The following is a 24537-nucleotide window of genomic DNA, read 5'->3' on the forward strand; positions in this document are numbered from 1 at the left end:
AAAATATATAAATTTTTAATTTTACTACTAAATAATATTTTCATGCAATAATTTTGGAACTATAGGAGAAAAGATATAGTGATTTTAACCTCAATCATATCAAGATACCCTCTCTATGTTATTTGCACTAGCCCAAGGCTTTCTTTTATAAGTTAGTCCCCGTTAATTTTAGAATCTCTTCGACCCTTGTGGTGCGGCTGAAATTCGATACTCATTACATATATACTTCAATCTCTATATATATACCCTTATAAATACAAAAATATATATGAAAATGAAAAATAAGTGACAAAATTAAAAATTTATGTACTTTTTTATTGATGATATCATTTTCCATCAAAACTCTAACGGAAGGGAGTTAGGTATAAACGAGAATTTTTTGAAAGGGGTGCAAGTATAATTTTAAAATTCTTTTGATAATTAAAAGTGGTCCAAGTGTAATTAACCCTAAATAATAAGCATTTTAGGATGCATAGAGTGAGCTTTTATTAGTTGGTTGCAATTTGCAAACAACACACGAATATTGAGTCAATTGTGAATTTCTGAATACTTATGGGCCAAAATAGTGAAGTCCTTCAAGACGCCAGTCCAGATTCCGTTCACCCGACGACGTGGGTCGGGTTACTGACTCCGACCCAAATAAATACCCACGCCTAGCCCCCACCAAATGCCCACTCACTCGACTCTATCGCTATTGGATACTCTCATCTTTCCCAACTTCTGTAATTTTCTTGCATTCCGCAAACCCTAGCAATTCTCTCAATTTGCTGGAACACTTAAAGACAACAGAAAAATCAAGATCTCGATCGAAGATGATTCCGTTCTCCTCCAAGATTTCCAGTCAGGTTCGGTTTTTGCTCCAAAGCTTGAATGACTCCAATTCCGATTCGGTCTTCCAAGAACTCTGCAAGGTACGCTGCATTAATTTGAGATGTCTACATTCTTTTCATTTTTAGTTCGTACTTGTATGTCTCTTGGTTTTCTTTGTCTTGTTTTACCATGTCTTTACTTTTTTTTATTTGGGATTGACTGATGATCTTGGAGTTTACTGTAAAACCCTAAGTCTTCATCGTGACTACTGGGGTCTGTGCGGGTTTTTTGCAAGGCACTGACTTTGTGCTTGTTTTGACATGAATGTTCCGTTCAAGGTTTGGATATTTGTGTTTATGTTGGGAGGATTAGTTCCAGTTTTAGAGGGCTTTCGTTTGTATTGGAGGGAACAATATGTCATAAATGGTTCACTTGCGACCATGTAAGAAATTTTAAAATTTCTAAGCCAGCTTTTCTATAAACTATTCTTTTCCGGTACCCTGTATTATTTTTCAGTCATTATTAGTCATGGACGAACTGCAGATCATCACAATGAGGTGTAAGCTGGTGATGATTTGTTTTGTACAATCATCTTGTTTCATTTAATTCAAGCAGAATAAAAGGAAAAAAGTACTGGACATTTTCAGGAGTGCCTAATGCTTTCTAAGAATTCTATTTAATACTGTGTTTGATTTTGATATGCCAAACTGCAGAACCCAATGAACTTCTGGCTTACTATCACCTGTAAATAGATGATATGTATTTGTCTTAATTGCTTGTTATAGCTTATGCGATTATGTACATCTATTAGAATCATGTAGGCTTCTTATTTACCTACAGAATAGGCTATAGTTTCTTAAATTAGGATGCTGCTTCCCTTCCTCTCGATTATGCAAGACAACTACTCTTTTGGACATTTCAACTTTTGGGTTCTCCCTGCACCGTATAGTCTATTCCACTGCTTAAAGCTAAAATGTATTAAGATTATATACTAGGTTTTTATTTCTTTGTTTCAGGTATTAGAAAACTATGATCAGGTGGATGCTGAAAACTAAGAGGATATTTTCTTTTGGTTTATCAATTGCTCAATGCACCAAATTTTCCTGGCATGCCCAGAGAGCCTCTAAATGACTCTATCCAGAAGCTTCTTTGTCCCTTGTTTTCAATTAGTAGTAGTAGCTAATTGGAAGTCCAAATGAAGTTGACTATCAACAGATCTTTGCAATTACATTTGCTGAGAGGCTATTTTTTCCTCTTTTACTTGGTGTCTCCTACTTCTTTCTTTCTGTCTTTGGGTATTGTTGACAATGAACAGTTATTAATGGTTTCTCTAACTGCCACTGCTGATGTTTCAATTATTTTTACGAATCCTACTTCTTGGAACTTTGCAACCCAACTTTTGTTGGTATACCTTAAATCTTTTTTATGCATAGGTCTATTTTTCCTACTGGACCTTACATAGAATTATAATTATTCAACCTTGAAGTGCATGGATCCACTGTTAAATTTTGCATCTGTTTCTCGTAGTGGTGATGAAATTGAGTATTTTCTCACGAGGACTTTTGTCTGTGAGGCTTTGTGGTGATCTTGGTGGAGTTAATCTGTTGGATTTTGGTAACAATTTAGCTAACCTTAATGCTTTTGTAATTGCTATAACAATTGCATGTATAAATTATAACATATGTCTGTGCTGGCCACCGTTCTGATGCTTCTGCACTTTTTTAATTATACTGTTACTGTAGTCAATCTTATTTAGGTTTGGGAGCAACTTGGGGCAGAACATGGTATCATGCAAACTGTAGGAATGGGCATTAGTGTAACTCTTCATCATGAGCTGGATTGACTACTTCATAGAGGTTTTCAGTTTGTATGTTATTCAATGAAATGTAGCTGAAAAAAGTGAAAATAATAAAATATACCTCCTGGAATCAAAACACGAGGGGAAAAACGTCTTAAGTTGTTATGAACCATGAAAAACCTATGGTTGCTTCCAAAATTGAGTTGGCTTGTCATATATAAGCATGTTGTCTGACCTGACAGATTCTGGCCTTTGGGCTTCCAATTTTTGACTTTGTTGTATGCATTTAATCTCAAGTAGCCATGTGTTGCAGTTAAGATTTGGTTTAGATGCTTTGAATTTTTTTTTTAAAAAAAAACATTTAGCCTTGCATTATTAACTATGAAATCTGGAAACCTATGATTCCTCCATCCGAGGGATGGAGGGGTTTATTAAGGTAGATGGAACAATAAGAACAATGTTGTTATCATTGGTGAACTGGTTGATGTGGAGGCATGACAATTTGCACTAAAAGATGAGAATCAACCTCAACCTTTAACTTCTGACACTGGAGTGTGTGTGCCCCTTACCTTTTGTACAGAGTTGAATGAAGGTCCTGTTCTAACACATGTACTTTTGGGAGGAAATTTGGAGTTAAATGACCCACCGTTTTCTACATTCATTTGGTGCCTTCATTGATTGGCAACTGCTTTATTCGTCTTTATATGCTGGTGCACTGGCATACTTAGTACTCTTAGATCTTTTGAAGTTCTTGGTTGAGGCTTTAGACACAGATCACGTGGGCATTTATTGCCCTATTATCTTTTTTGGCCCTTCTGGTGATATTTGCCTGGAAGATAACGGTTATATATCTGCAATTGTGTATCCTGCTCAGATTACTGATTATGGTGGTAAGTCTGTTATGAGTTCAATGCTTATTATGTATGTATCATGTTTCATCTGACAGTGCACGGCGCATGGAATGGAGGGAAGCATATTACTGCTGCAAACTTGTTTGGATCACCTCAATATTTATGGCAAGGATTTGAAGAATGTGAAGCTGCATCCCGTATATTCTTCAATATTCAAACATATCTTGGATAAACCTAATTTTAGTACAGTGTTTAGTGAGTCGCTGAGCACTGTAGCGATAAATGAAGAATTACTGCAGAGTCTTTCTGGAGCATTACAATTGGGGGTGTCCGAAAAAATTGGAATTGGTCTTGCTTTGTCCAGTTCAGAAAATCATGATATTAGAATGTGTGGTTAGTGCGTCTCTCCTTGGAAACGTGATCTATAAGATCAAAACATTATGATTCCTAGCTAAAATCAATTAAGTTATTCAATATCTTGCTGGAATTTTGCCGCTTCACGATGGTTATCTCAACCTGTACATTTCTCGTTGATTGTTTATAGGAAAGAATTTCTGCATGGGTCAGATTGCTGAATTGTGTGCCAATCCCGTGGTTTTTGAGTCTACTGAGCTAATTCAGCAAATTCTCATGTTTCTTAATCGATCTGAAGGCCTCTCCAAGCATGTAGATTCATTCATGCAAATGTTGTCTCTCGTACAATTGAAGGAGGGAGCCAAATTTATCTTAGCTCCTTTTCTTCCTGATGAACAACGTGAAGATAACTTCTTCAGGTATACGGAAATTCATGATTCATAATTTCCTTCACTACTGATTGCATAGACTAAACTCATTTTCTACTTTTTTCTTGTGTTATTTACTGCAGGCACATAGATTTGTTAAACGAGGGTGTTGAAGATGATTTTGATGCCATTTTAGCTGAAATGGAGAAGGAAATTAGCATGGCTGATGTGATGAGTGAATTAGGATATGGGTGCACTGTCAATGTGTCTCAGTGCAAAGAAATGTTGTCGCTATTCTTGCCGCTTTCTGATGCCACAATAGCGAAGATAATTGGTACAATTGCCAGAACTTATTCAGGCCTTGATGATAACCAAACTGTCTTTGCCACATTCCGCTCTGCTCTTGGTGGTAATAGCATTATGGATTTACCACCTGTGGATTCCTGGGATGGAGAGGTCCTTGTAGATTCAATCAAACAGCTTGTAAGACTTACATTCTTGCTTAAATAATACATGTTTCGCATGAGCAATGTGAATGTGTATTAATTCATTGCTTTGCTTTTGGTTTGATTATTTTGTTTCAGTCTCCTGGAATTAACTGGATAAATGTCATGGAGAAGCTGGATCATGAGGGTTTTTATATACCTAATGAGGCTGCATTTTCCTTTTTTATGTTTGTTTATAAACATGCATGCCAGGTATGCCTTGGCTCTTTAACTTGATGATCTTCGTTCATGTTAGGCCTGTAAATAATCAATCAATGCTATTTTGTATTAATTCCAACATGTGAGATCTGATTTTTCAGGATGCATTTCCTCTCCATGCTATTTGTGGCTCTGTATGGAACAACATCGAGGGTCAGCTGTCTTTTCTAAAACATGCGGTCTCAGTGTCACCTGAAGTATTTACATTTGCTCATTCTGAGAGGCAACTGGTACATTTTCTGTTAGCATCAAGTTATGGTTAAATTTCAGTGACTGCTTTGGGGCATCTATTTCTTTGTTACTAAGACATACTATCCATGGAAGAGTATAGTAACTGTTTTCTTGTACAGTCCTTTGATGATGCTGTGATCGGAGATACATTTCAACAAGTAAATTATGCCTGGTCATGCCGTGACCTACTGGAGGTGTTGTGCCAGATATCTGAGAGGGGACATGCAAGTGCTGTGCGATCTCTGCTTGAATATCCTCTCACTCACTGCCCTGAAGTTTTACTTCTTGGGATGGCCCATGTGAATGTACTGATCTTAGATATGATCTATGATCTTTTTATTATGCTTTTTCCATATGGCCTCTTGTTTAGTAACGTTTGTGGATGACATGCAGACTGCATACAACCTCATCCAGAATGAAGTGGCTTCTGCTCTTATTCCCATGGCATTAAAAAATGTTTCTGGGAACAGTTTAATACTCAATCTGTGGCATGTCAATCGAAGCATGTTGTTGCGGGGACTTATAGATGCAGTGCATCTTGACCAGGACAACATTTCTAGGATTTTGGATGTTTGCCAGGAATTAAAGGTCTGACTTCTTGCTGAACTTAACTGTACCCTTCTGCATTTGGTAATAAATTAGAGCTGATCCTGCACGGTTCATGGCTAGTCTTTTATTCTAGGAAAAGTCATATTTGTACATGGGAAAGATCATTAAATTGCTCTAAGGTGCTTTTAACCCGCCCCAAGATTTTCTTCTGGAATAATCTAATTTGGGATCTCAGTTTCCTTACTTGGTTTTCTTCATATGTTTTATGTGATCATTTGTTATTTTTTTGGTTTATAAATAATGCTTCTTGACTGTAATGATTTGATGGTAGGAAAGGTTTAGTAACGCCTCGATACAAGGATTGATGGTTCAGTTTTATGGATATGTTTTTCATTATTGGTGAATCTTGTTTACTGATACAATTTGCTTGATGTTTTTACAGATTCTATCTCCAGTACTGGATATGATTCCTTTTCACTTTGGCATTCGCTTAGCTGCACTTGCTTCTAAGAAAGAGATCATGGACCTTGAAAATTGGTTGAGCACTCATCTTGTGACAAATAAAGATGCTTTCTATGAGGTAAACCTTTTCTGAAAGGACTTCTGCTACTCCTACACCCTGTCCCCCAACCGGAAAAAGCAAAAGAAAACCAAAACTGAATCCTCTGAAAGTATTTGCCACACGAACTTAATAATCTGCATGAGCTCTTTTGGCTGCCTGTCTCTTCTCGTCTTCACTGGAGTAATTTTCAACTCGTAAAGGATTGTGAGAAATTGCAATATGAAATTAAATCATCTTTATGCCTCCAGGAATGTCTCAGGTTTGTAAAGGATGTTCAGATTGGAGCTCAGGATGTTTCTGCTAATCGCTTTCATCCTCCCAGTCCTCTTTTGAATATTTATTTGGAAGCTTGTCCCACTGTCTTAAAGGTTTTACTTTGCCACTTAATTATTCAGAGTGCTCTGCACCTAAAGCACTATGCCTAACCTTTTAAAAATGTTATACAGGTTCTTCAGTCTCATGCTGGTGTTGTTTCCTCCAGTCTATTGGCCGAGGAAATGGAAAAGTTGGATGTCACTCATATGCGTGGTAATTCAAGAATTAAAAATGGCGGGGGTTCTGACTCAACTTCTGACAGTTATGCTGATGACATCGAGGCAGAATCTAATGCGTACTTCCATCAAATGTTTTCTGGTCAGCTGAGTATCGATGCTATGATTCAAATGCTTACTCGCTTCAAGGAAGCTTCAGATAAAAGGTAAATTTTTTAAGTTTCAAGGCTTTGTGTATAAGTTGATGCAAACCTCTCTTTCTCATTTAAACTTTGGGGTACAGAGACTTCACAATGTATGATAGTTTGTTGCCCAATATCCTGATGCGATCAAATGATAGTTGACTTTATATATATTGTTTTTTACCTGATCTAGCTGTCCTTAGTCCACGAATGTCTTTCGATTCCTTTATTAAACTTTTCCTCTGCACTGTTTACTTAATAATTTTTCCATAATAGTTTCATATTCAGGTGGAATATGTAGATCAGAAAAATAATTATCCGAAGAGTATTAGTTCAATGTCACTTGAAAATCCACTCTGGATAGAGCACTGATTTTTAATTTTGTAGATTGTTATGCTGCTGTTTCAGCCTCTTAGGGGCGGACCATTTTCTATGTTGCATCATTAGCATTTCAAATGCAATAATCATGAGGTCTTAGTTCAGAGATTTGTAAGTGTTGACAGGGAACAGTCAATTTTCGAGTGCATGATCGGTAATCTATTCGAGGAATACAAATTTTTCTCCAAGTACCCTGAAAGACAGCTGAGAATTGCTGCAGTTCTTTTTGGTAAGGTCTTATGTTGTAGTGGTCATAGTTTTGTCTGTTTCTACATATCTATTGTTTACTTCTTTATTCTCATGCTGGTATTTCCTAGCTGTTTATAACAGCAAGGGGAATGATCTTGGTGGTATGACCCTGTGGAAAACATAATTGAATGCTCCGGCCGGTTTGGTTGGTCTTAACATCAGATGCATGGTGATATATTCTATTTCCTGTTATCCACGAGATATCATCAATCCAAATGAATTCTTAGTGACTCTTAGTTTTGTGTTGCCCTCTTTCGTCAGTCATTCTTTCCTTTAAAGTTTATTTTGTTAATTTTTTCTTTCTTAAGTATAGAAGGAACCTGGATTCCTAAACTTGGGCTCTACTCTCTAGGTTTCTGACCTTTTATGGACTGTGTTAAAGATGGATTATCTTGTACTAGAGCACTTTATGAAGGAAGTTATCTCCAACTGAAGATCTTCTTAGTACATTATTATGTGAATAACAACACTCCTGCTTAATGCACTCTTAAGCGAGCCTGAAACTGCTTTTTGAAAGATTAAGATTTCATCATGTTATATCTCGTTGGTATGGTTTTCTTTTGTTGGAACCGCCTAATCATTATTAATCTAAGCTACAATGGTGACCTGAAGCTAGATCATTTTTCTAATTCTCCTGGGGCGATGCAGCAACTTAAGAATTGAGTAAGGTAGGTAGATTTTAGGAAAGCTCAACTAGTTGGGGATTAGGGCAGTTTCTGTACCGTAGAAATCAAGAGATAATATCTACACTGACTAGAGCCGGGAGAATGTGAAGAATAACAAGAAATATGCATTTTCAATAGTCAAGGGTTATTCTGTTGAATTGGGGCATGTGGTTGCAGTTATCCACTGTTAATGTAACTAGTAGTGGATGTTATACCAACTCCTGTGGCTGGTCCTCGAGTTTTTTCGGTGGAAGCCAATTTTCTGATTATGGTTGTTTAATATAGTCAAATGTGGCTTGATAGATCTTCGCATGCAATTGTGATCATACAAGGAACAAATTCAATTAAGTTCTCAATTTTGTTGGTTCTCCGAATCTTTATGTACCCAGTTAATTAGCTTAGTTTTGTTATGTTGATTCTGTTTCTAGTTTACCTATGCCGCAGTTGATGTTTCTGCTTTCAGGATCACTAATCAAGCATCAACTTGTAACTCATCTCACACTTGGTATTGCTTTGCGAGCTGTTTTAGATGCTTTGCGGAAACCTGCGGATTCAAAAGTTTGTACTTTTGTTCAGATTATGTTCAGTTCAATATATTATTGTTTTCCATGTTAATGTGACTGAGGGCTTTACAACATGCAGATGTTCTCTTTTGGGACTAAGGCACTGGAGCAGTTTGTGGACCGCCTTATTGAGTGGCCGCAGTACTGCAATCATATCTTGCAAATATCTCATTTGCGTGCTGCACATGCAGACCTGGTTGCATTTATTGAGAGAGCTCTTAACAGGATTTCAGCGGCCCATGCTGAACCTGATATTGTCCATAATGCCCCTTCAGATCATCATCATGGTCCTATCCAATCTGCTGTGAATATGGAGGTATTCTAATGTTTTATGTATGAATGTGTAAAGCAATTGAACTTATGCGGGGAACATGATGAAGCATCGTGTTGATAAGGTTTATAATATGCTAACTTGGACCTTCCCAAATAATTAGTTATGCTAAAGGCTTTTCCCATGTTAATCTGCTACTGGATAATTTTAGACAAACTAACTTTTGCCAGTATGGAATTGTCACTTCTCGTGCAACAGATGTATTGGGAGGTAGGTCTTCACAGTGAATTGCTTTTCAAACACTCACCTTTTTACAGTTATACTTTTCTTTTGTTGGTAAATGATAACTGGATCATGGTAGTTTTATCATGGATCTAATTCCATTCTAAATGAGATGCTTTCACTCTTGTGGCGATCGCCTTTACGATGACTAATTGTTTACTCTACTGACTTCTACTTGCTACAAAATTCCAAAAAATGCTTTATGATCGTGCAAAGTTAGGAGTTTTGATTTTGAGTTTGTTAACTTGCTGCATCGTGATGCAAACTTAGCTTCTAATGGTTAACTGTTGTAATGGCATCATTGCCCATGATAATGCACAAAACCTCAATGTTTTAGTTTAAAGCTGTCAATTTTTTTTCATTATTATTTTTTGTTATGTTTAATGTTGGCGCAACTAAATAATAACAAGCAACTGAAATCTGTTTTCCCGGGGGATTACAGAGTTAGTTACAGCTCTTGTATGTCCTATAGATTTTGCCTTCAGAATTGAAGGAATATTGGTTTGCCTTCTTTCAGATATCCTATTTAACTTCATATTCAAGTTTCCTTGTATTTGTTTTTTATGAGCACAATTACACCTTTTATTTTCAGGTCTCAGGCTCCTCCTTTTCTTTAATTGGACCTGGTAGTGCCCAGACTGGGCTGCTAGTTTCCTCTCCAATTCAACTTCCACAAAGGCCGACAAGTTCTCTAGATGATAGGAAAACCTCTCTGTCTAATTACATGAAGCCAGCACAATTCTCTGGAGGGCAGTCTGCTATTGCTCCTTCAAGTGATACAGCTGGCATACAGAAGGCAAGTAATAAAATATTCTGCTCAGAGCTACTGAGTAATGGGTGTCTATTTTCTCAATTCCTTTGTTTTTCTTGAGCTGATCTAAGTCAAAGTCAAAATGCAGTCGCACAGTGGAGTTGGTGTGCCATCACTACACTCTGCCTCTCCTGGTTTTCCACGTTCATCTCGAGCTACCTCAGCAAGTATTTCTCCCACTTTTGAGCATGCCCTATCTATTTTTTTCTCTCATTATTATGAATATCTGTTCTCTGTAGTGATCATCTCTCCTAGGCTTCTGTAGTTCGTGGATTTCAACAAGAGTTTATTCATGTTTACAGGGTTTGGTTCCGCTTTAAATATTGAAACGCTTGTTGCTGCAGCCGAGAGAAGAGAAACTCCCATAGAGGTGCTTGCTCTGAGCTGTTTTCTGTTTTATGGGTTCAGTACACCCTCCTTCTCTTTCCATTTCAGCTTTTATGCAGGCATGTTACATGGCATTTGCTGCTTGATTATGAACCTATATCTGTTGAATGGTCTTGAAAATTTGGTCAGACTCTGGTGCCCCTCGGTCCTAATTTATCTAGCCTCTCAATAGTCGGCTCATAGGATGGTTGCCATTCATTGTTCAACTTAAACCACATCGATTAACTTTGTTGCCCTTCTACTTTTCATTGAACGTGGGTTTGGCTTGTCTTGACAGTTTTGTGTTTAGACAAGAGTGTGCCATGAGTTTATCATCTTTGTTCTTTTGCATCATGCCTTAAGATCTTGAGGAATCCATAGATCAATTAAGGTAATGGACTCTCCTGAATATCCTTTGGATTGTGTTTGTTTGTAAAAAGATTGCTTGCATTTTAGCATAGTACATACTCTATAAAGCTATATGGTGCTGTATGCCTAATGTATGGCCTTCAAATGCACCAGAAGAAGAAGACTTGGTCTGAATTAAAAGTTGATGACCTGGTCTGGACCTTGTGGTCAAGGACTGAAGCGTGCCAATTGCCTCTTCCTTGTCTCCTCCTAACTGAGTTAAATAATTTGGTTTGCATTTCATTGTTCTGTTATCAGTTGTTCCATCCTTTTTGTAAAATCTAATGCTAGATAGGGATGTTTTCTTTTCTTTTTTGGGTGGTGATGGTGTTGGATTCATTATGCTTTAGTATCAATTTATCACGAGTATAAATCTAGTTATGTGAATATGATTATATGGATATGCAATACAACAGTTATCCAAAAGTGTAGAATACAGCTATGTTGCACACAAGTATAATACTATTTCCATCCTTAAAATAAATGCTTGTATTTCCGTGGAGCGTCTGAATAATCTCACTGGAAAATAGTGATGCCACACTATAAATTCTCAACTATTTTGAGGTAGAAAATGAAGATACTTGAGACTTTTAACTTTCTCAACATTTATCCAGAACCTTTCTAGTTGACTATGAGATGGGCAGAATATGAAACACTGACATCTTAAGAAAATATATTACATCAAATTAGAGTGCTACAGTGTTTAGCTAACCATATGTAGAACCATAGAAGTATATCTGACCAAACAATCTTTTGGCCATGAAATTCTTTATTTTTTGATTTTCCTAGTTGAGATGGTGTTGAGCCAATTGACATTTAACTTAATTTTCTCAGCCCTAAGGCTGACCCAACTATACTTGAAAACATGAGCATCGGTAAGTTTTTCTTCTTTGACTAGAGCTGTTTTTCCTTCCAACTCTGCTGCTGCTTAAGTTGCAGCTTTTGCTTGGCCTAGTGTTATCTGTCCTTTTGCTTGAATCAAGTCATTTTTTTCCTTGTTGCTCTGTTTTTCAACAGATAACTCTGTTTTTCATAAAATCTTTTTTATTGGCTTTGGCAAAAATTGTTGGGACTCATAACACGCCATATTTGACTGAATATCCACTCTCCAACTGGATGGAAAAGTTTGCCTTTTTGGCGCCAGAAATTTTTGCATTCACCTTCTACGATCGGAATCCTCTGGGTCTATCTGACCCTTTATGGTTGCCATGTCCAGCATGTGCTCAATACTGATGACTCTTCGGAACTGCTGGCACCCTTTTTTGGGGGTTTATCCACACTAGAAGTAGTTCATGGTATAACGCGAAAGTCTATGTGCCATTCTTTTGTTTGGCCTCATGAGGAATCTAAATCCTGCAGTCTTACTGAAGTAAACACAATGTGGTCTAGCAGTCATCACCATGCACTTGCTGTAAATGAGGTCTCCTTTTTCCTCAGAAAGCATATACAATGGACTTGTGTCTCTCTAGTGGCACTGATTGTGATGGTGAAATTTGTCACATGCTCTGTATGATGAAAGATGATATGCAGAATTTCTCTATTTGCCCTTGCCTGTATTTCATAAACTACCATCTTGCTTCAGCCTAATTAACTGTATGTTGTCTTGACATTCTCTTTAATCTCACTCATTGTATGCTGTCCTGTTGGTGATGCCATAATTTGTTCCTTTTGGTATCTGATTATTTTGTGGTATCTTCCTTTTTGAACAGGCTCCAGCATCAGAAATTCAGGATAAGATATCTTTTATTATCAATAACTTGTCTGCTGCTAATGTCGAGGCTAAAGCTAAAGAATTTACTGAAATCCTGAATGAGCAATACTATCCCTGGTTTGCTCAGTATATGGTTATGAAAAGGTGAGCATTTTCTATTTCATTTCTTTAGGTATGTACAATAGTTGTGTTAATGCAAAGTGTCTGGACTCTGGACCTTCTTTTCAAGCAGTTTATGCTTGGCTTCTCTGTCCATTTACCCTCTTTACTCCAGTTGTGTGGAAGAATGAAACAATTTGATATTCTGTTGTCTTGATTCTTCATGTCCTTGTTAACAGGGCAAGCATTGAGACGAATTTTCACGATTTGTACTTGAAGTTCCTTGATAAAGTAAATTTGAAGGCTTTGAACAAAGAGATTGTTCAAGCTACTTATGAGAACTGCAAGGTCTGAATAGCCCCTAACCACTTTATTCCTTCAATTTTAATACCATTATCAGTATAATATACCTGCATCCATACTACTTTTCAGGTTCTCTTAGGATCAGAACTTATAAAGTCCAGCGTGGAAGAACGTTCATTGCTGAAAAACTTGGGAAGCTGGCTTGGGAAGATTACAATTGGCAAAAATCAAGTTCTAAGGGCACGGGAGATAGATCCCAAATCTCTTATTATAGAGGTATCGTTCCTTTTCTATTCTGGATCATTTCAGTATTTATTGACTCCCACTCTCTGACTCTTTCATGTCTTTGATTGTTTAGTCCTTCTTTACTTGAAGTTGCTAATTCTAGTCATTTACATTGTTTTGCTATGTTCTTGCAGGCGTATGAGAAGGGACTCATGATAGCTGTTATTCCTTTTACCTCTAAGGTACGGTTCTATGGTTTTCAGTACATAAGATGATGTTGTGTTTTATTTACCTTGTGCGCTTGTTCCAGATTCTCGAACCATGTTCAAACAGTCTTGCATATCAACCCCCTAACCCTTGGACCATGGGTATTCTTGGATTGCTTGCTGAGATTTATGCAATGCCCAATTTAAAGATGAATCTCAAATTTGAGATTGAGGTAATTCTATATAAACAGATCTCTGATGATTTACCCGAGAGACTGACTGCTAAAATGTAGGTTTTTTTCACATTTCCATTTCCTTTTCCTTCAGGTCCTGTTCAAGAACCTTGGTGTTGACCTTAAGGAAGTAACACCAACTTCTCTTCTGAAGGACAGAGTTCGGGAGGTTGAAGGTAACCCTGATTTTTCGAATAAAGACGTTGGATCTTCACAGCCACCAATAGTGAATGAGGTAAAGTCTGGAATAATATCCACACTAAACCAAGTTGAGGTACCCCTTGATGTTGCCGCTCCTCCACATGCTGGTGGCCATTCACGAATAGTATCTCAGGTTAGTGTTGCATTATTTCTGTTTTAAGCGAATAATCATTTTTGAGGTTAATATGTGGTTTTGGGATCAGTATGGTGCGCCTCTTCATCATTCATCTGGAACTTTGACGGAGGATGAGAAGTTGGTAAGCTTGGGATTTTCTGATCAACTTCCTTCTGCACCAGGCCTTCTACAGGGGCAGACGCAGTTTTCAGTTAATCAGGTCTGTTAATATTTTCACTTGTGTTTGCTTCAATTGCTAGGAGCAAATATTGATCGCCCGGATCCCTGTTTTGGTTATGTTTTGCAGCTTCCTGTGCCAGCGGCCAATATTGAACAACAAGTTGTTGTCAACAAAAAGCTTCAGGCTTATGGACTGCACTTGCATTTCCAGAGGTTCGAATCAGTAAATTAAATTTGCCATTTTATTTTGTAACATGTAACTGGCATTTTCAAGTTATTTGTTTGTTCAGTGTACTGCCGATCGCCATGGATAGAGCTGTTAAAGAGATAGTGTCCAGTATTGTGCAACGAAGTGTTTCTATAGCTACTCAGACAACTAAGGAACTTGTTTTGAAGGTTTTCTTTTCCTGATTCTTGATTATCACCAGTTCATAAGACCATATTTCATGAAGTGTATGGCAGACAAGATTTCTAAAGAGGTTATTTGTTTAAATGGCAGGATTATGCCATGGAACCAGATGAGACCCTTATACGGAATGCAGCACATTTGATGGTTGCAAGGTTGGCAGGGAGTCTAGCTCATGTAACCTGCAAGGTAGAGATAACACTGTCATATTCGTCGTATTTTACTATTTGCTGGAATCACATTTGTGTATAATTTTCTGAATTATTGGTGCTCTCTTGCTAAATTTCTGTCTTCTACTGAGGAGGTTTTTCTGGTCATTTTTAGGAACCTTTACGAGGTTCAATATCAGGCCAGCTTAGGAGTTCACTTCAGGGCTTGAGTATATCTAGTGAACTTCTCGAACAAGCTGTTCAACTTGTGACTAATGACAATCTGGACCTTGGTTGCGTGTTGATTGAACAAGCTGCAACAGAGAAGGTACTTACAACCAATCCACTAGACAAGCATTTGTAATTATCCACAAATTTGAAAGGAGAAACCATAACCGATACTATAAAAATTATGGTATTCTAACTTAATGTTGCTTTACCTTGTCCATATGGTGTTTGCTGTGATCTTCGAAACTCAAAATTCTGAGTCCTGTAATGGGTGGAGTTCCCTTCTTTTGCATCTGAAGTGATAGAATAAGTAATTCTTGAATTTTCTTGTTCCTTCTGAGAGAGAAACTATGTGAAGCTTTTGAAATGTTAAATTGTATTCTGAAATAGTGTGTAGGGGTATGCATGTCTTCTGTTTCATTTCTTCAGAATGCTATATGTTGCTGGTCCTTTTCTCCAATGGAACTAGAAAACAAGGAAAACTTTTTTCCTTGGTTTTGGTGCTATATAGAGAGGCATATTTCTGGAATTTTCTCCTAGTCTCTGCTTTTTGTATCGAATTATAAATGATTGTCATATTTTTTCTCTGTCTTCCTTTTATAAACATAAAGGGCGACTGTACTACTTGTATGGTGTAAGGTACCTATATTGGTACAATGAACAACTACTTTTGAGGTCTATTATATGTCCTTTTTTTTATCTTATGTCACATATAAAAAACTTGAGAACCGAGAACATCCTTTTCTTTTTGTATGATCCTCTGCTCTTCTTTACCTTCTCATTTTCAAATTTTGTAAAATTTATTGCTTAGCTTAATGGTCTTATTCCTGTGATTTCAGAGACAGTCTGACATCATGATTTTTAAATTGTCTATATGGATTAACGTCATAATTGTTTGAGGCATTTGTGGGCAATCATCTTATGAAATATTTGAGTGATCTCATGTTAAGCTCTTGATCTTGTGGTCAAAGGTCCTTCTGAAAGTTTATTTTAGTGGAAGTGTACGCATGTGTTTGTTAAGCATGCCAAATACTTTAAGCACACCATTCCATGTCTAGAAGTTGCCTTTGAGTTTTCAATAATTTGGGTTCCTTTTACTTGTAATATTCAGTACTTTTATTTTCATGAGCAACCTGAAGTTTATGTTTTCTAATATGAAGCTTTTGCTGATGCTTAGCATACATCCTTGGTTGATGCAGTTGAATGCTTAACACGGTTGAATGAACCATGCTTGTTCTGACTTGATGTCAGTGTCTCATATCAGACTATATCAGTTTGTCTCTAAATTTGCTTTGTCGCTAACATGAGAAAGCTCTCTTCTACATGCATAAAGGGGTCTGGGTAGTAGGAATATATCAGCATTTTATACATGGATGCAGGCGGATGCATTTTTAAAGTTGCTCCATGTATAGATATTTTCTCTGTCAAAAGGGTATTTTGCTTAAATAGAACAGTAGGTATACCCAGGCATTGATATACATTTTGGTAGTCGTGAGTGCTTTTATTTCGTTTTCTGTGGCTTGGAGCTGACTCTCTCTGCTGTCGCAATTTTTGTGTTTACAGGCAGTTCAAACCATTGATGGAGAAATTGCACAACAACTTTCTATCAGGAGAAAGCATAGAGAAAGTGTCGGTCCCACATTTTATGATGCCAGCCTGTATGCACAAGGTCAAATGGGTGTCCTTCCGGAGGCTCTTCGTCCCAAACCTGGTCACCTGTCACATTCCCAACAGCGAGTTTATGAGGTGGACACATTCCTCTGAATATCTTATCAAGCTGATTTATATACTCAGTGTATCTCAATGCCTTCTCTTGCTGTTTTCTATTGTAGGATTTTGCTCGGTTTCCAGGGCAGAACCGCTCCAGCCAAAGCTCAAATGCTGTGCCTGTTGGCCCTTCCGCTTCATCTGCCGTTGGTGGTTTGTCTCGGCAATTTGCATCTGCATCTGGCCAAATAAGCCCAAGCGTCTACTCATCTGGCCTTGTAAACACTGGACTTGGTGCTGTTCCCCAGACTTTGGAGATTAGTTCTGACGAGATAGACTCTGTTGGAGCCCAGATTCCTAGGTTCTGCTAATTTCTGTTTTTTGGTTCTTTTTGTGATTTATCTTTCTAAAATGTGTCTGATATAACAATCCCGATATGTCAGTGTGTCCTCAACACAAATTGCAATAGGCGATGGTCCACAGACTCTTGAAAGTGATACCATTGCTTCATTTCCTCCTGCTTCAACTCCTGATCTACAAGTGATGGAGCCTTCTAACTCTGTAAAAGTGAGCAACTTCTGTATGAAAATTTTGGTGTCTTTGTCACGGGCAGATACTTATTGATGTTGCACTTCATCACTACAGGAATCTGGAACTGCTGCACAGCCTATTAATTCAGCTTTGGCTTCTGAGCGTCCTGGAAGCAATGTCTTGGAGCCTTTGCTCACAACAGGCGATGCGCTGGATAAGTACCAAACTATTTCAGAGAAGGTTTACTTAATATCTATATTCCTTGCATCTAGTGTGTTACAGTCTGATGACTTTCACTTGCTAATCATGCGAACACTTGATGTCCAAGTGATTTGGGAGATGTTCGTATGCGTTATTGGTTTATTAACAAATTCATATCAATTTTCTTTCAGCTCGAAAATCTATTGAGTAATGATGCTAAGGAGGCTGAAATTCAGGTAAACCTCAACAGCGGCGCCACTCTCTCACATACACACATTTGCTTTCAATTCCACTATCTGTTCCAGAAGATTCCAGTTCCTTCCTTTGAATGTATGAGATGCTATATCATACTTTCAGTATGGTCTCTTTCAGGGAGTTATTGCTGAGGTCCCTGCAGTCATCCTCAGGTGTATTAGCAGAGATGAGGCTGCTTTGGCTGTGGCTCAAAAGGTGATGATTATTCCCCATATTGTTTGCTTGATGTCCTAAAATAATTATCTTAACCAGTATTCCTGGAATGTTCCAGGTCTTCAAGGGCTTGTATGAAAATGCATCAAACAGCGCCCATGTTGATGCCCATCTTGCAATCCTGGCTGCCATCCGTGATGTCAGCAAGCTTGTAGTTAAGGAGCTCACTAGTTGGGTATGTCCAGTTAACTTAATCAAGGCTCATACTGTCCTCCATTGCAAGTATTTTCTATGCGTTTATTTGATTATTAACTAGCTGGAAGTGTTTTTTTCCCAAAAAGCAGAAAAAAAATAATTTGGCTCTTGAAGTGACTTATAGGTTCTCTTGATAATATTTTGGCAATATGGTTTGGCTTTGAAAGTGGTCTATTTGGTGACAGTACCCTCTCTATACACTGGGATCTGTAATTGCAGTTTGCATGTTTTAACTTTATTGGGAAAGGTGTACCTTACGTTGCAAACCAGTTGCATTCTCAAATAGGACCTTATGGATGTAATTGCAGTTTGCTTGGCTTTATATTATATGCTCGATTGAATATTATTTAGGACTCCAAAGCCATGATCTTTTAACTAAAGCTGGTATCCATATGCTGCTATCTTGATTGAAACTTCCAATTCTGTTTCTTTCCGTCGTTTTGAATTTTTTTATTGTTCTTTCTGGAGACATAGTTTCATTCGAGGTTTGGGTAAATCATCACATTGCAGCAATTTGTAGTTCTGCTACCTAGCTCTGATCGTGAGCTTGATGATACGAATGTGAAACATGGAATGATCACTTCGATTTTTCTCTTTAAAGTCTCTGAGAATGCGCAGCGAGGTGGTTCTGATTTAAATCAAAATTGATCTGATATGTGTCTCTTAGTCTCTCCAATAATGAAAGGGTATAATAAAATTTCCATTCTTTCGGGAATGCTGAAAGATATGTAAATGAAATGCATTGCATCTTAACTTTCACCTTTCTATACTTGTCCACCAACTTGCCTGATCACAATCAAGTTGTAGCTGTTTACTTCTCTTTTATTGTGCTTGGCAGGTGATATACTCTGAGGAGGATAGGAAATTTAATAAAGATATTACTATTGGTCTTATCCGAAGTGAATTATTAAACCTTGCGGAGTATAATGTTCATATGGCAAAGCTTCTTGACGCAGGAAGAAACAGTATGTATCAGAGATGCTTGATTCCATTTGTTGAAGAAGAGAAATTAATAGAGTTCACTGTCTATAACTTGCAGAGGCTGCAACGGAGTTTGTCATTTCACTTATCCAAACATTGGTCATCAACGATTCTAAAGTGATATCAGAACTACATAATCTCGTTGATGCTCTGGCGAAGGCAGGACCTTGCTCGATTTGTCTCATATACCACATTTTTATTTTTCAAGATTCTGATAATCTGTTTTCTTCAGCTCGCTGCGAGACCTGGATCTCCAGAATCATTACAACAGCTGGTTGAAATTGCCAAGAATCCTGCTAGTGCTGCAACTTTGTCTCCTGTAGCTGTTGGGAAAGAGGATAATACGAGAACCTCCAGAGACAAAAAGGTTTTTGATTGGTTTCTTCCTTTCTGTGTCTCTGTGTGTGTGTATGTATCTTCATATTTTGTTTGGGCTCCCTGTTGGATCTTTATCAATATTTGATGTCTGTATCTTAATTTTGGGCTTAAACAGGCTACCGTGCTTCCTGGAGCAAGCAGGGAAGACTACACTGCCACGGAGTTGGTGGATTCCGATCCTGCTGGTTTTCATGAGCAGGTGCTGATCTAATTTGCCCCTTTAATGATGGATTTATGGTACTCGGGACTTCTAGTTTTCATGACACCAGTGATCTTGTCACCGACTCTGCTGCTGTAAATAGCAGCAGAATGGTGGTATATAATATCTGTCTGAGCTTAACTAACCAATTTTGTGTATGCTGTGGTCTGGCAATGGTTGTGTCTTTGAATGGGCGTACATTGAGTCCAAATTCGGTACTCTCTTGATGCATTGAAAAGCTGGTTATTTTTGGAGCTATTGCTTGAACCTGGGATCACTAATGATGAAATAGCATAAAGTCTTGTGTATGTATGTCTGTGTCTAAGTGAGTGTGCTTGTGTATGTGTGTGTCTGGGCTTGTTTGTCTGCTTACAACTTGCACATGCTAGATTGTGCCTACATGCGTGCTTACAACTCAGACAGAAGTAATTCTTGTAGTTATATTAATATGTGGACCAAGATTTGGGTCGTGCCGTTTCCTGTTTGTGCTCTTCCTAGGGATGGGGAGACTTGGAAGTCCACTGTCCTGACTTCCATAGTTTCTCCAAGCTATTTGTCATGTTGCCTTTTAAATTCTATTGCTTCTTGCAAAGTGGTATCTTGGCCTTCATGCTTCCCGAGCTTTTTTGTTTTCATTTTTCTTTTTGGTTTTTACCACTCTACTATTTAAACACCAAAATTGTGTTTTTTACCGATTTCTAATATTCCTTTGTCTAAAAAAAGTAATTGTGATGTCCACAACTGCTCAAATAAAAACCTACGTATTTAGTCAAAGTAGGATCCACATAAGTAAAATTCGGTGTGATGTCCTACAGATAATTTCTCAACTCAACATAGTCTTTCTGATCAGACCTTAGGGAGTAATGGGACAATTAATTTCATAGTATTACCGCATTATGTTCAGAGACATTTTCATTTTCACACAAATATCAATTGAATGAAAATGCTGTTCGCAAAGTTGTTTGAGATTCTAACTTGTGCATAGACTTTTCCAAAAGAGAATTCAATGCTAGCTCAGTTTATGAAACTTTTGTGGTAGTGATGAAGGCTCAACCTTCAACATTTTCTCATCATATTATAATTCTTCTTTCCCTTTTATTATGCTATGCACTTAGGTTTCTGTGCTATTTGCTGAATGGTACCAAATATGTGAACTCCCTGGAGCAAATGATGCTGCTTGCGCTCGTTTTGTCTTGCACTTGCAACAAAGAGGCCTGCTTAAAGGGGATGAAATATCGGATCGGTTTTTTCGCAGGATCATGGTGAAGTTCTGCTATTTTTATATGCTATATATTGTTGACTCTAGAATTTCGAAGTTCATCGTGGTGTTCTTCTTCAGGAACTTTCTGTGTCACATTGTGTTTCTTCTGAGGTGATGAATTCTAGCCCGTCCCCATCACATCAAGGGCAGCCACTATCATTCCTTGCTATTGATATCTGCGCGAAGTTGGTCTTCTCAATTCTGAAGGTGCGCATCACTTATTGGCCTTTCTGAAATTAAGTTTTATTTCGTAGGTTGTGCTCTCTTTCGTATTTCATTCTCTTGATTGTCCACTATTTGTGTTTGACTCTCTGCCTCCGAACTTCCAGTTTTGCCCCGTAGATCAGGGATCCAATAAACTCTCTCTTCTTCCCAAGGTATGAATTACATTTTGGAAGCCTCGATAATTTATGTTCTGTTTTGGGTTTTAATATGTTCTAACATATTCTCTTCAGGTTCTTGCTGTAACAGTGAAGTTTATTCAAAAGGATGCAGAGGAAAAAAGGACATCCTTTAACCCCAGGCCATTTTTTAGGCTGTTTGTTAATTGGCTGCTTGATTTGTGTTCCTTGGATCCTGTATTCGATGGTGCAAATTTTCAGGTATGCTTCTGTGGCATTCGGTTGAGGACTTATTTTGTTCATATGTTTACTCTAATTTGTTTTTTTTTTCTTTTGGTCTCTGTTACTGGTCAAGGGTTCATTTCAATATTTAGGTTCTTTGGCTATTCCTTATCTTGAATCAACTTTATGTTAAACCTTCCAGGTGTTGACTGCTCTAGCAAATTCCTTCCATGCTATTCAGCCTCTCAAAGTTCCAGGATTCAGGTTTGCCTGCTTGACTAATAATATACTATAGTAGTACATCTTCACCTAGACTCGGTATCTGCGTGTGTTCTACACATACATGCTATACATATGCTATACATAGATCGTAGTACATATGCTATATATATGCCTGGTATGAAATAATTTCTTTTTGTAAATATTGCTGGTCTTTTATATTTATGGCCTATTTGCAATATGTTATAGCTCCTGGTTCTTTCTTATTGGGGTTTATATTTGGTAGATAATTTAGCTGATATTTTAAGACAAAGATGATATTACTATATCATTACTATTGAAGCTACGAGATTGGAGTTTCCGGGTCATGACTAACTTAGCTAGTTGTTTTCAGCTTTGCCTGGCTAGAGTTGGTTAGTCATCGAAGTTTCATGCCAAAATTACTCACAGCAAATGCACAGAAGGGCTGGCCCTATTTCCAAAGATTGCTTGTAGACTTGTTCCAGTTCATGGAGCCATTCCTGAGGAATGCAGAACTTGGCGAGCCGGTTTGTCTCAACTTTTTGAATAATTTCCATGTATTTGCCTGCTGATTTTAATGCAATTTGTCCTTACCTCTGCAAATCTGTATTTAGGTTCATTTTCTCTATAAAGGAACGCTCAGGGTGTTGTTGGTGCTGCTCCATGATTTTCCAGAGTTCCTTTGTGATTATCATTTCAGTTTTTGTGATGTCATTCCTCCAAGTTGCATACAGATGCGAAATATAATCCTTAGTGCATTTCCTCGCAATATGAGGCTACCAGATCCTTCTACTCCCAACTTGAAGGTCCATACATAAAATTAAATTTTAATTATCTGTTTGGCCTGTAAGATTAAATTCTGAGTTTATGTCAATATTCCAGATTGATCTGCTGGCAGAAATTAGTCAATCACCAAGAATCCTATCTGAGGTTGATGCAGCGCTTAAAACAAAGCAGATCAAGAGTGATGTGGACGAGTATCTCAAGGTAAGCACACGAAAGGAACCAAAATAATCATTTTTGGGAGGTGAATAATGGCGAAAAAATCTGTTTGTCTTGTGGGGGAAGGAAAGGGTCTGAAAGTATTGTGTTCATTTTTCAGTCTAAACCAGTGGTTCTCAGAATTTTCTTGGTGTCAATCTCATGTTATACCCTTTGCTTGTGTTAATCTATGCTACAGACAAGGCAACAGGGGTCCTCTTTTCTTGCTGAGTTGAAGCAAAAGCTTCTGCTTTCTCCAACTGATGCAGCTCGTGCTGGGACTCGTTACAATGTTCCTCTCATTAACTCCCTTGTGCTTTATGTTGGGATGCAGGTATCCATTCCTTGCTTCCAGTGCGCTGATTTAATAACTTACAGAGTAATAATTAGGGAATTTTGCCTAATATTAGTGGATGCTATGACAACTCTTTTTGTCCATATCAGCATTAATTTCTTTATTGTTATGACTTTACACATAGCAAACAGGATCGAATAAACCAACCAAAGTTACGTTTCTCCCTTAGCGTGTTCCTATATTTCGTTTGCACCAGCAGTAATATGTTTGTTGTGTTGGTATTTAGATGTTCAAATCAAATCCTTGTGAAATTTTGTGTAGGCCATTCAGCAGCTACAAGCAAGGGCCCCATCTCATTCACAATCCATGGCTAGTATGACTGCATTTTTGGTGAGCGCTGCTTTAGACATTTTTCAGACATTGATAATGGATCTGGACACAGAGGGTCGCTACCTATTCTTGAATGCTGTTGCCAACCAATTACGTTATCCAAACAACCACACGCATTACTTCTCTTTCATTCTTCTCTACCTGTTTGCTGAGTCAAACCAGGTGTGTATGGCTTCTTTGTATAATTTGATCTGGTAAAAATATCATTTACTCTATATGCCATCTAAATTTGTATTAGCAAACCGTCACCTGCTGTAGCTGGTGTCATATAGATTCTTTTCCATTTTTACAATTGAAAGCCATAACGGGCCCTTTACATGGCATGCATAAATTTATCAACAAAGAAACAACTACAATGAGTATATCTTGCAGTTAAACAGACATAATTACTGAGAACCACACTGTAGTGAGCTTGCATTTTAACAGATGACCATCTGTTCGAGGTGTTAGCGTCTCTTTTATTTACCTCCTCCATAAATGAATCCTATTTGCTCTGCATCCGGTGCATAAATTCTTAGAGATCATCCTGGTTTTTGTCAGTATTACAAGCTATACATTCAATTTTTCATCTGACCTTGCAATGGCCTTTTCTGGTTTGATCTATTGCAAGCAGGAAATGATCCAGGAGCAAATCACCCGAGTCCTATTGGAACGCCTGATTGTTAATAGGCCTCATCCTTGGGGACTTCTGATCACATTTATTGAGCTAATCAAGGTGATATTTGTTGCTCCATACCAGGTTATTTTGCTGTCAACTCTTCCTCATTTTTCTACACGTTCTGTCTGTAACAGAATCCTAGGTACAACTTCTGGAGTCGGAGTTTCACTAGGTGTGCACCGGAGATTGAGAAGCTATTTGAATCAGTCTCAAGGTCTTGTGGTGGCCCGAAACCTGTGGACGACAGTGTAGTATCTGGTGGAATACCAGACAATATGCATTAATATGTGTAGTAGGCTTCTGCAGAAACGATCTTAAAACTGTAGAGATGTAAATGTAGATATTCACTGTTTACTATTTTTCATACTGTATACTAATTACAATCTGAATGACTTAGTAATAACTCGATTTAAATTTTGGCATCAATACTACAAAACATCCAGTCTATGGAGTGCAAGAATGACACATCAACATGTATGAACTTTGATGGCTGTTGTGGGGTACGTGTGAGAATACTAGCTCTGCAAATGCTCACAGTTT

The 24537-nt window shown here is 37.8% G+C and overlaps 1 protein-coding gene across 2 annotated transcripts; it reads left to right on the top strand.

Moving 5' to 3' along the window:
- Positions 1-664: 664 nt before the first annotated feature.
- LOC105170897 (transcription regulator) lies at positions 665-24423 on the top strand. 2 transcript variants are annotated; one of them, XM_011091822.3, is made up of 51 exons: positions 665-911; positions 3555-3852; positions 4004-4232; positions 4325-4664; positions 4766-4879; positions 4987-5115; positions 5236-5421; positions 5510-5704; positions 6108-6245; positions 6476-6595; positions 6674-6924; positions 7395-7507; positions 8656-8750; positions 8835-9071; positions 9901-10104; positions 10208-10286; positions 10422-10489; positions 12603-12748; positions 12943-13051; positions 13136-13282; positions 13426-13473; positions 13542-13670; positions 13765-14004; positions 14075-14206; positions 14294-14379; positions 14457-14562; positions 14666-14761; positions 14897-15049; positions 16513-16695; positions 16782-17017; positions 17100-17223; positions 17302-17427; positions 17580-17624; positions 17761-17838; positions 17915-18031; positions 18890-19016; positions 19091-19191; positions 19265-19399; positions 19526-19609; positions 20725-20871; positions 20949-21077; positions 21200-21247; positions 21326-21472; positions 21636-21697; positions 22047-22200; positions 22288-22479; positions 22556-22660; positions 22854-22988; positions 23271-23501; positions 23953-24054; positions 24132-24423. In XM_011091822.3, the coding sequence occupies exons 1-51, from the start codon at positions 813-815 to the stop codon at positions 24279-24281; spliced, it is 7245 nt and encodes a 2414-aa protein (XP_011090124.1). In that variant the 5' UTR covers positions 665-812; the 3' UTR covers positions 24282-24423. The 2 variants fall into 2 exon arrangements, with proteins under 2 accessions (XP_011090124.1, XP_011090133.1); XM_011091831.3 differs by having other exon boundaries at positions 7404-7507.
- Positions 24424-24537: the final 114 nt, after the last annotated feature.

This window comes from Sesamum indicum, linkage group LG1, assembly GCF_026168435.1.
Source record: "Sesamum indicum cultivar Baizhima isolate 11 linkage group LG1, ASM2616843v1, whole genome shotgun sequence".
In the NCBI taxonomy this organism is placed as follows: Eukaryota; Viridiplantae; Streptophyta; class Magnoliopsida; order Lamiales; family Pedaliaceae; genus Sesamum; species Sesamum indicum.